This window comes from Alligator sinensis, unplaced genomic scaffold (assembly GCF_000455745.1).
Source record: "Alligator sinensis unplaced genomic scaffold, ASM45574v1 scaffold505_1, whole genome shotgun sequence".
Taxonomy (NCBI): domain Eukaryota; kingdom Metazoa; phylum Chordata; order Crocodylia; family Alligatoridae; genus Alligator; species Alligator sinensis.
In genome coordinates, this window is record NW_005841940.1 from 1,290,907 (window position 1) to 1,303,558 (window position 12,652).

Below are 12,652 nucleotides of genomic sequence, written 5' to 3' on the forward strand. Positions count from 1 at the left end.
CCTAAGACTAGGCTGTTTTCCCTCATGAATGGTTCTCCATTTCCCCAGTTTAGTGAATGCTGCTCAGTGGTTATGCTTAGTAAAAGTTCTGTGAAATACTTAAATGTATAATATAAATGTTCACAATTACCATAGTGTTGCTATGATACCACATGAAATAAAATGCAGATTTCTCACGTTCTTAAATTGGTCGTGCATTCGGGGACTTCTGTTCTGATACCACAAATCAGTTCCTATCTAGAAGGATTTTTTTTCTCTTACAATTTAATTTCGTATGATGGAAATACTGAATGAGGATTGTATTTCCCTGTTTTTCAAAGCCAAGTTAAGTTAATCTTTTTGTGTATGTTTGCAGGTGACTGAGTTGAATGAGCCCCTCTCAAATGAAGACAGAAACCTGTTATCTGTGGCCTACAAGAATGTGGTTGGTGCTAGACGATCTTCCTGGCGTGTCATCAGTAGCATAGAGCAGAAAACAATGGCAGATGGAAATGAAAAGAAGCTAGAAAAGGTTAAAGCATACCGGGAGAAGATTGAAAAGGAGCTGGAGACCGTCTGTAATGATGTTTTGGCCCTCTTAGATAAGTACTTAATTAAGAACTGCAATGACTTTCAGTATGAGAGCAAGGTCTTTTATCTGAAAATGAAAGGAGATTACTACCGCTACTTGGCAGAAGTGGCTGCTGGTGAGAAGAAGAACAGTGTTGTGGAGGCTTCAGAGGCTGCCTATAAAGAGGCTTTTGAAATCAGCAAGGAGCATATGCAGCCCACTCACCCAATTAGGCTCGGGTTAGCACTCAACTTCTCAGTGTTCTACTACGAAATCCAGAATGCCCCTGAGCAGGCCTGCCTTTTAGCCAAACAAGCCTTTGATGATGCCATAGCAGAGCTGGACACACTAAACGAGGATTCCTATAAGGACTCCACTCTTATCATGCAGTTACTTCGAGACAACCTCACTCTGTGGACAAGTGACCAGCAAGATGAAGAAGCAGGAGAGGGCAACAACTAAAGAGCTTTCATCCCTGCTCTCTGTCATCTACTTGAGCATCCCCATCATCACCAATATTTCCATGCCACAGTCACACTAAATATCTAGTGCTAAGCATATCTGTATTGTCAGCACAGCTGCTGAGATCTGCTGTCCACTTTATGAGGAAGCAGTTTCAGACCAGTCTTCATGGGCATTGCTGGATTGATTTGACTTTTATCAGCCCCATTTATCATAGTTGCACTTTAAATAGTGCAGAAAGGTGCAGATTAAATGAGGCATTTTAGTTTGCCTGTTGATTATAAAATATGGGCAAGAATTATGGAAAGTGATAGAGAAGAGAGTAAATCAGAAATCTAACCTTAAATTTTCCATTTAATACAAGCTGATAGTGTTTTGTTAAGCAGTTCATCTTGTGCATGCACAGTAAGTTATCCACCCCCTAAATACCTTCAGCCAATGAAAACAGTTAAGCTGATGTGAAGTGACAACTCAATACTATTCATCAGTTTACAATAAACTGTTTAAAATGTGAGGTTTCAGTAGCAACTTGTTTTTTGCCTCTAATTTATGTGCACAGACTTTCTTTTAATGCAATGCATCTACTTAAAATTTTGATACCTGTAACTTTTTTTTGCAGTTGTTTTAAAGAATCATGATTTTTATTTGTAAACTCCTTGGCTGTTTAGTTGTCTTCTTTGTATTTTGAGAGCGCCATATCAATGTTAGCCCATGTTAAGATGGATGACTATGAGATGCCAGACATTCTAAATTAAATGTTTTGGAACTAAATGAATAAAATAAAATGCTGCTTTGGGGATATTATCTCTACATAAGCTATCTTGTCTTCTTTTAAAAAGAACCGGAGACTTAGTGTTGCATAACATGTCTGATTTAAACACATCAAAGGTTTAAAATTGTCCTGATACACTAAAGATAATGTACAGATCCAGTCTTATGTACTTTATGGCGGTCACCTATATGTGAGGGAGGCAGCCAATTGTATATTCAGTAAAGCTGCTGCAAAATGCAACTGTAATTCAGTGCTATTAGTGGTTATGAAGTTCTAAAGAGCATTGCTTGTTGATATTTGTTAGTTGATTCTATCAATAAAGACTTCTAGATCTCTTTCCTGAGAGCTTACAGCCAAGTTATTCATGCACAGTTCACAAATTCTGACTTTAATTCCCTTTAATTTAATTTGTACAGACAAGTGAAAGACAAGTGAAAGATAATGCTAATGTTCTCTTTAAGAGATGCCCTTTGGACTTCCGTTATCTTGACTAACTTTAGTCTCCAAATTCATTTTTTGTTATTTGTTACTATGCAGTGATTACTTGCCTAATTCTCTACTAACATTTAGGATACCCTTTAAGTCTGAAAACTGTAGACAGAAATCAGCTCATGCTGATCTCCGCTGCTTGTAGCTACAGGTAGGTGAGCTAGCTAGTCAATCTAGGTTGAGTTTGTTCTGTATTAGGTTGAGGTAAACTAACTGCTGGATAGACGTATCTAGTCTCTCAAACTTGTGAAAAATAAGAATATTATTCCATAATGGGACATCACTTGTAACACCATAGTTTAAATTCACTGTGAACCCCTAAGGAACATATGCTTTCTAGCCATCCCTAGGAGATTCTCATTCTGTTGGATGTGGTTTGGATGGCTCAGTTTCTAATAATAAATTGAATATAAGATTTTCTTATTCCTGGGGACCTGGCCAGTCAGCTGTGTGGAAATCTTGTGGAGCGAAGCTACTTGATACCCTGCCCTTTCCACCAGGTACTCAAAACAAGTGAATGGTGCATATGGGGAGAAAAGGGTATTTTACCTGATGGAGGAACCTACCTTTTCCTGTCTGGCTTCCCTTTCCTGCAAAGTTGTAGTTTTTTCGTGAACGGTTGCTCTTCATAGTGACATCATCCTAAACGTGGCCTAATTTAGGATTTACCAAGTCCATTTACATGTTTTCTATCACCTCAGCTTATCTGTTGCACTACTAAAAGAAGTCCTACAGTCTGCTTACAATATAATTTAAACATTCATAATCTTGTTCAACTCTGCTTGCTATGTCTCCATTTAAAATGAATTCAAGTATTCAAGTATTTCTTCTAATAGTTGTGGGGCAGAGAGAATAGTAGTACTGGTCAGGTCACACGTGCATTTGTTAGGGAGAAGGGACAATTTAAGAAGCAAGCCGCTGGATAAGCTGGTAGTTCACCCAACATGGAGTTTGAATTCTGGAAAGAAGAACCTTGTCCAGTGGAAAACAAGTGAAAAGAAGACCCTAGCTAAAGGTAAGTAAACACCTGCTGTGGGGTTCATAGACTGGAAAAAGTAACTGAGGTAGTCAAGTTGAAAAGAGTAGGGCTGGTACTTCCTTCAAACATCTGCAGTGTCTGGGGGCAGGGAAATCCTGTTCAAATTCCACAATAAAAGCTTACTGACAACTCACTACCAGGGATTTTCATATGCTTCTTCATCAAAGTAACTTTTAAAATGTTAGCTATGGTAGATGAGACTTGGTTTACAATTAATTTTTATAAATCAGTGACTGGACCACTGATTTAAAAAATGTACTTTGCCTTAACTTGCACATGTCAAAGTAATTAATGATTCCATCTAACAAACTCCCTTTTTTTGAAGAAGTCCAGTGCTTTGGGCATCATTTCTCTCTCTCTCAAATAACGTGTTTCTGCTTTTTTTGTTTTACTTCTGTTTTTGGCAGTGCAAGCTTTACTACATCTACAAAGTAACTCTGATCAGGTATTTTTTTCATTTGTTTAAAAAAATCATTACAAATATTGATCTTTTTCTGTCATCTTATGTTTCTGGTTACATCTTTACCATTGGTATGTAAGCCTCTGCTTAGATTTCTGTGGACTTTGTTTTTGCTGTACTTGTAGCAATTTTTTTAGGAAATGGAAAAACAAATAGCTGCACCCCTTCTAATTTTCATACCATCCGATCCACATTTTCCTATGCTTTTAGTCCTGTGCGAGCTAGAATTCTGCTTTTATATTATTTTGGCCCAAATATACTGTTTAGCTGCTGTTTTTAATGTATTAATAAGGCTACTGGGGAGATGTAAATTTTTGGTTAGAATGGTGGGTGTGGAAGATTGTTTATTTTTGAGTCTGATAAGTTTGGAAAATAGTTTTTTGGCCTTGCCCCCATTTTTTACAAATAAGAGTGCTGTACCCAGTAATGTAAAATGTCTTGAACACTCATAATTAGTAAGTATAGCTGGTTATGTTAGCTAAGAAAAAATGAACTTCCAGACTATTACTACTACTAGTTTAAACAGTTAATAGCTTTCCTGTCCTGTAACTGTTTATATGGCTTCCACTCTTAATGGGCATGTCCTCTGTGCCCCAGAGACTGGATTTTTTTGGGCTAGCAGTGTTTACTGGGACCATGCCTGCCCAGATGCATACATGTAATGACTCTTCAATCATCCCACCCCATCTTATGTTATAAGAGACAGAGCAGGCTCATCATACTCTTATAAGCTAAGTACAGACAGTCAAAAAGCCCAAGGCTGCATTGATTCAGTCTTTGTGAGTTAGTTGAAGCTGCAGAGATTAAATTGAAACAAATGAACAGACATTTACCTTTGATTCAGGAAATGCCGCCACATGCCTACAGTGGCTCAGGCTAGATGGGGGTGGGAGGGTGCTAGAGCAGGGCTCTCTGGCATGTAGCCAGGATGGGCTGTGTGTTCGCTTCCTCTTCCTGCTGCCCCTGTGGTCCCTGGGATTTGCAGTCCAAAATCATAGCAGCATAAAGTAATATGACAATTCTGTTGCAAAGAACTCAAAAGACCACAACAGGTCAGAATATTTTTGATACTATGGATTTCTTTTTTGAAGCTTTTAGGTTTGTTGTGAATTTGTGTGTGTGTTAATAATGTGTGGCAGCCTAGCATCCTTAAAAGGGTCTCATGACACCCTGGTTGAGAATTACTGCTTAACTTCTTTAAAATGTCTGCAGAAATGACAGAACTGTTGCACTGTCTGCTTTTTTCCCCCTTCTAACAATAGGGGTATTTTTAAGGAGCACTTGTCATAAAGGGTAGCAACAGTTTTATTTTTATGTAAATAACTACAAGTTTAGGAAGTTTGTTTTTGCTTTTTTAAAAACAAGGGTAAAATGAGCTCTGGCTTGTCATCATGGAAGTAAGATAACCAGGAAACACTTACTCTTGCAGGATTTCATCAAGTGCTACTCTGAAGCAGGAAAGTCTCAGATTCTTTTAAAAATGAAATTGAAGCAAGTGATTTTCTATTTGAACATCTTGAGTAGCAAATGTCTCCTTTGACATCACTGACTTCAGCAATATTGGATTATCTAGTTGCCTGGAAACACTTTGTTAGCTCTATAAGGGTCTGTTTAGCAGCAGTTATGAGCACATAGCTTCCAGTTTGGAACCAACCTCTATATTCTTGCCTTTATGGACCAGATTTCATTTTAAAGCCTTATTCATCCTGTCCAGGCCCCTCAGTTTTAGGGTCCTCCTCCACTTGGAACCTCAACTGTAGCATTTACAAAGTTGATGGGTTCCCCCTTTTTGATTTAAATCGCAACCTAATTACTAAATGCCAGTGAAGACTGCCTTTGAAGTCACTGTTACATCAATGTGAAGAGTTGATTCAAGGCTGTAATGGTGGGTTCCCCTGTTAGTGTTCCAGAAGGTTAAAGTTTTTGAACTGTCATCCCAATTTGCTGCCTGTATTGTTTCACAATTATGTATGAAGGAAGTTACTGATTTCCTGGTTTTCTGGTATGAGTTTTGTCAACCCCAAAGGAGGTTAAATATTTTTGTGTATAATGTAGTACAATAAATGCCTTTAGTATATTAAAAAATATAAAATAATTCAGTAACACAGACTGGGGTTTTTGTCAAAAGGGTTAAATGTCAGGCAATAATCTGAGACATCAAAATAGGTCTATAGTATGAGAAAATTAGAGCTACTTAGTTGTACTAATGCTCATTCTAATAGCCCTCAAGTAACTTCTGTTGCCTGTTTGAAGAGCATCACTATTTCTGAAATCTGAAGCACAGCTTGGGTTGCAGTTCTGAAAAACAGTACTCTTGCTAAAGACTTCCACATTGAATTTACCTTTTTTGCTAAGACTGTCCAGTTATGTAAGTAGAACTTCTGATTGCTTTCAAACCAAGAGATTATTAGTTACCAACTCATTAGTTACCAAGACTGATAAACATCAGTTACTTTACAGTAGCTACAGTTTTTAAGGTGTATTGTCTGCATGGATTCTGTTTCTGGGGTGTGGGCAAAGCATGAGCCATAAGCATGTTAGATCAGATTCTTCTGGCTTGTGGCTTCTGAAGCTGTGCCTACATCATATCTTTGTACCTTATACCTGTTCAAGGGCATAAAGGGTGGATTTTAGCAAGATAGAAAGACATGTCATGGTTCAGAAGCAAAATATGTTTTGGGGAAGGGATAGGAAAAGAGTACAAGATGAAAAGCCAAATTTCGATGCTTTGGGTTCATTCTTGAATAAGTTCTAAATTTGCATGCTCCTCACCATACTCCATAAGTTCTAAATTTTACCACTGTTGTTCAATCAAAAAAACCCAAACTGTTGTTTTTTTTGTTTTGTTTTTTAAAGATCAGGAAAGAAGATACAGTAGCTTGCCAGACGCTTTAGGGACCCAGTCCTGTAAAGGTTTAACTCGGTGTTCTCAGTAGTTCTGTTGACTTTACACACCACAAATAGTTGCATTGAAGTTAAGCATTTGCACAAGGCTTGGCAGAGCTGGACTTGGGGCTTAGTTGATGCGATTCTTTTTAGATATTCATATGAAAGAGTAGAAACATACAAAGCCTCATGTAGATATATAAAACCCTAATTCTGAGTCTCTTGGAGCTGATCTAGACACTTACTAGATACTATTTAAATTGTTACAAAACCATACTTGTGCCCTTGTCTTTAACACATTTCATGTGTTAAAGACACATAATTGTAACAATAAGGTGGCATGGATTTACAAATTAATTCAGTTTTTCTTATAAGACAGCTGGGTAAGTGGGGCGACTAGTTGATTTGATTCTTTTTATGCCTAACCACGCACAATGTAGCAACTCCTCAGCATTGTGTGTTTATTGGCTAATGTTCATAATGTCTGTATAAAAATAAGCAGAATATGTAGTCATCCAGGCTACTCACTTTGATAGCGGTATTTAAAGATTAAATGCTTAATGAATTATTTTCCTTGTGCCTAGATACAGGGAAGATAGAGAGCATGTCAGCTGTATATAAAGTGTGCCAGAAGAGATGAAGGATCTTGACAGATAAACTTCTCAACTGTATCATACAAGAAGTTAATGACCTGGTGTGGGCATCCAGTGATCTATTTTCAGAAAAGAGTAATTATAATTAACAATTTCCTTTGGAAATAAGGAAAAAACAAACATAGTAGCATAATACAAGCAGGGAAAAGTTTAACACCACCAAATAGAACTGCTTTTGTTGAAATCTTGCTAACACAAACACTTTTGCGGCCCCTGTGTGCAAGTAGACAACAAAATATTTAAAATTTACTTACATTTAATATTTACATGAACATTGCACATCTTTGAACAATTTAATATTAAAAGGTAATGGTTTAGGAGTGCATCCAGTCATCAGATTCTAAGTTTATAAGCCCTATTACCTCAGCTCAGTATCTTTTTTTTTTTTTTTTTTTTTTTTTTTTTTAAATGGGGGGGGGGAAGGCATCTTGAAGTTTTTGTATAGCAAGATGAGTAACAAGTGATAAGAAATGTACAAGCATAAAAACATTGGCCTTATCAAGGAAAACATGAGTTCTGACCTCTAAATAGATGGATGTCGAGTATTATTTAAATAGTCATAGTGAATAAATAATCTCAGTTTTAGCTGTCTGATTCTTGTTTTCAATGTGTAGATTTACTAGCGTTAAAGAGAGTTATTGTGAAGCCATTTTTGAATACCAAGTAGCATGCTTCGGTGGTAATTCAGTTAGTCTGTCCCCTCCTCTATATTGTTATGTAATAGTCACTGCCTAGCAGGTGAATTTAAATAGCATTTTTTAAAAATAGGCTTTTGGTACAAAAATGCAAAAACAAACAAACAAAAAATCCAACCACCCCTCCCCTAAAAACCAAGAACTTGAAATGTACCTGGGAACAAATTTTAATATTTAAGCCAAAAATTAAGTAGTTATGGGAACAACAGGAACTTATTTTGAGCTAAAAATGTAATTATTTGTTCTTGCATATTTCACTTTCACCAATTGGTCTAGAGATATGATCGTTCAATCTCATGGTAGTTCAAGCACTTGAAAATGTAGCTTGTCCTACTCTTTCACTCTGGGAAGGTCAAATGAGCATTTGAAAGTATGCAGTTCTACTATCTCTTACACAAAGCAACCTCTGCTCTTAGCAAAAATTGTTACAAGACTGAGTTTAACTACTTTTTAATGCACCATGTTAGAACTAAATGTTAGTATCTGCTTTCTAAATCCTCCTTAGTAATGACATGCAACCACAATATTATTTTGTGACACCTGTTCATTAAGCTTCCCCCTGAAACTGAGACACACTTAAGTCCTTAAAAATCTGCGTGTAGTTAAAATGTTGAAGTTGTATGGGTCTTCCCTGATGTTAGCTGTGATATATTTGACAGATCATTTAAGATCTAAAATGCTGCATGGCTAACATTTAAGGAGTCAAGGTTTTTGCAGTCATTAGTTTCATTCAGATAAAGGTTGTGATACTATTTTGGAAGTTCAAGAGAAATCTCTTGTTTAATTTTGATAAATATCCTCTTCTATATATCTTGCAGTAAGAGAGAGAGAATTTAAGTTAACTGAATAAATGTGATTAATCTTTGAAGTTGTCCACATGCACATTGCACTGCTTTTATACATACATCCTACGCACTTAAATTGGAAAATTTTGACCAGTGGTGTCTGTATGGTGCGTATACACCTTGACGTTTCTTGTGCTTTGTATTCTGAGTATTGAGGATGAAGTGTGTTGGCCATGGTTCTTTCTTTCTATTACCCCATGGCTTGAGAGAGAGTTATGTTCTGCTGGGCTTCATAGTATCAGTAAGTCCTTTATTCTGTTTCTCAAGATTCCTAGTGACCTCTGTAGTAAGTGGTAGTTTAGTTGTAGTGAAACTTTGTTGCTGTTGCCAATTGACAACTTGTTAGTTCCTTTTCTTTCAAAATCTTTCTAGATCTAGAATGACCTTGATATAACCTGTAGGGCTGTATGAAATTTTGCCAGCCGTTTCGTTTTGACACTGTTTTGACTCATTTCGAGCTTGAAACAGTGAAATTGAAACAAAATGAAGGGCTTCAAAACAGCCTCAAAACAAAACGAGGCTAGTCAAAACGTTTGAAATGTTTTGAGTCTCGAAGCAGCCAGGTGGTGGGAGATGGGGGAGAACCAGGGCTGTGCTCCCAGTGGCTCCAGGCTTAGCCAGGTGGGGAGCACAGCCCTAGCTCTTCCCGCCTCCCACGGCTGGGGTGGGAAGCCAATCGCAGCACAGGTGAAGGGAACTGAGCACTGGCTCAGATCCCCTCCCTAGCACTGCAATCAGGCTGGAGAAGGGAACTGAGCTGGATTTCACATTTTCCCTCCCCAGCCCCTATGATTGGGCTGGAAGGCAACTCAGCACAGCTGAGCTGAGTTCCCCTCCCCAGGGGGACAGCCCTATTGTAGCACTGGGGATGGGAACTGAGCAGTCGGGTTTGTGACGGCTGAAAATTGTGTCTAAGGTGCTTGCTGAATGCGGTGAAGATTAGACCAGGTGTTTCTTATCATTTGTTTATGTATTATAAGCTGTATGTTGCTGCTAAGAGCCTAATTAAAGTTAAAAAGTAATGAGGCCTTGTATGTAGTGAGGCCTAGTAAATTTAGCAAAGCCTTATAGAAGTAGTAGTAGTAAGCTTTGTGGTGCAGTTAAAATTAACCTTATCAGAAGAATGCAAAGGCTTGTACTGCTATTGGTCTTTCCTAAAGAAAGTTTGGAGTGGGAGAATCTGTATGGGTATAAGTTATCAGCATAGCTCAGAAGTTATAAATTGGCTAGCACATCTGGAAATCATTTAGAAGGGAGATGCAGCTTTGTAAGAGAAGCTACTGATTTAAAGTTAGCTGCTGATCTCGTTTTGGTGGGCCTGTGGATCTTAAGGAGCCCGAGGACTGAATGCCAAGGTCCTTCCTGGTAGCCCTTGGACAGCGCTGATTGGAGACGCCTGACTTCACTGAGCTTTGCAGAAGAAGAACTTGTCATACTTCAGGCGTCAGAGGGGACTGCTGATAAGTTGCCAACGCAAATTGTTATTGTCTGTCCTTGTTGTTTTGTTACTACGCGTAGTCATGTGTTTATTAAGTCAATAAACCTTTCTTACCTTTCTACCCCTGGCCACACTCTCAATCCCGAACTCTCCACTGGTGGCTGGGACACGGGCTCAGTTCCCTTCCCCAGTCCCAAGCGGCAGCACTGGCTTCCCTCCCTCATCTGGCAGGCAGATTCAGGGCCCTCAGCCCTGGGAGGACTGGCACAGCCCCAGCAGCCCTCCCAGGGGTGGGCCTGCCAGTTGAGAGAGGCTGTTTTGAGCTTCTTCATTATAGCAAATGGGCAAAACATCGAAACAGCCTCACTGTTTCAACTCTAAATGAAATTCGAAACAAAACGCTGTTCTGTTGAAACAGAACAGTGCCGTTTTGCACAGACGTAATAACCTGGATTCCAATCCTCCTCCTCCTGCAATGGGGCTACACCAACTATTATTTTAAAATGCCTTTACTCCATGAAACAGTCTTATATCCTAGGAAAGTGCTCTATATCCAAGTTCTTTACCTGTTAAACCTATTGTATATACAGGGGAGCCAGGCTGTAAGTTCTCATGGGCAAGTGCAGAGGGCTGGAGTTGGACACACAATTCCAGAGTCACCTTGGGCTTTTTTGTTTTTGTTTTTGTGGGTTACCTGCATTTATTCATTCAGGAAATTGTCACTTGATGAGGGAGACCATGCTTGTGCCCCAAAGGCCAATAGCATGACATTTGGATCATATGTGCTCTTTCTCATTCATGTCATCAAATTAGGTGGATTTCAGAGTTGGCACATGGAGAGTCCCCAACATATTTTTTCCAATTACCTAGAGGGGGATATAGAAATTCATCTTGGGACAAATACTGGTATACTGTTACTCCTCATTTGGCATGGTTTACTACATTTCGGCCACAGAACATTAGTTTTTAGTGTCAATGTGATCAAATGTGGACCAACCAGCCTTGTAGCAGGGAGATAACTACTCCCAATTGACAGTACCACCCCTGACCTCCTCAAAGAAGAGGCTTTTGCCACCCAGGTTATCCTATTTCCCTTTTCACAACACTTACCTCTTGGGCATCCTCGGCAAGTTTGCTGATGACACCAAGCTGGGGGGAGTAGTAGATATACTGGAGGGTAAGGGTAGGATTCAGAGTGACGTAGACAGATTGGAGGATTGGGCCGGAATAAATCTCATGAGATTCAATAAGGACAAGTGCAAAGTCCTGCACTTAGGATGTAACAATCCCATGTACCAGTACAGGATGGGGGCTGACTGGCTGGGCAGCAGCTCTGCAGAAAAGGACTTGGGGCTCAGAGTGGACAACAAATTGAACATAAGCCAACAGTGTGCCCTTGTTGCAAAAAAAGCTAATGGCATGCTGGGCTGCAACAATAGGAGTGTTGCCAGCAGGTCAAGGGAAGTGATTATTCCCCTCTATTCAGCGCTGGTGAGGCCACATCTGGAATACTGGGTTCAGTTTTGTGCCCCCCACTACAGAAAGGATGTGGACAAATTGGAGAGGGTACAGCAGAGTGCAATAAAATGGTGAGGGGGTTTGGGGGACCTGACTTATGAGGAAAGTTACTCAGGGAACTGGGCTTATTTAGAGAAGAGGAACCAGAGGAGATTTAATAGCAGCCTTCAATTACCAGAAGGGTGGTTTCAAAGAAGAATGGAGCTAGACTTTTCAGTGGTGGCAGATGATAGAACAAGGAGCAATGGTTTCAAGTTGCAGCAAGGGCAGTTTAGGTTAGATATTAGGAAGAACTTTCTCACTAGAGGGTAGTAAAACACTGGAACAGGTTACCCAGAGAGATGGCAGATTCTCCATCCTTGGAGGTTTTTAAGACCTGGCTAGAGAGAGCTTTGGCTGGGATGATCTAGTTGGGGATGGTCCTGCCTTGAGCAGGGACTAGATAATCTCCTGAGGTCCCTTCCAACCCTAATTTTCTATGATGCCTCTGGCACATGAGGACACATCTGCTACCATGTTTAGTCCTTGAATGTCTAGTACTGTAGTGACAGATGAGTTGTTACTATGGTTGGGAGTTTATATGGATATTGTGAGGTGCAAGCTTTATGGTCTCAGTGGGAAACGGAACACACCTGCAAATCCTTCCTATGGTCCTCATTACAGAAAATGGATGACATGGCAATCATATTTACAACATTTTCCCCATGTTAGGAAATGATCAGATTGGAACTTTTGTATTGGATATCAGCTTAATTGTACATTTACTTGGTCTGCAGAATAGGTTTGTGGGTGACTGAATCAGAGGAGATCAAAGCTTGTAACTCTTAGACAGGGGAAGATTGGTC

The 12,652-nt window shown here is 39.3% G+C and overlaps 1 protein-coding gene across 1 annotated transcript; it reads left to right on the forward strand.

The window, feature by feature from the left end:
• Window positions 1–334: 334 nt before the first annotated feature.
• On the forward strand, window positions 335–1,822 carry YWHAH (tyrosine 3-monooxygenase/tryptophan 5-monooxygenase activation protein eta; the record flags this gene model as incomplete). The annotated part of the gene is made up of 1 exon (XM_025199292.1): window positions 335–1,822. A coding segment is annotated over one exon (678 nt), but the record flags the coding sequence as incomplete, so codon positions are not given.
• Window positions 1,823–12,652: the final 10,830 nt, after the last annotated feature.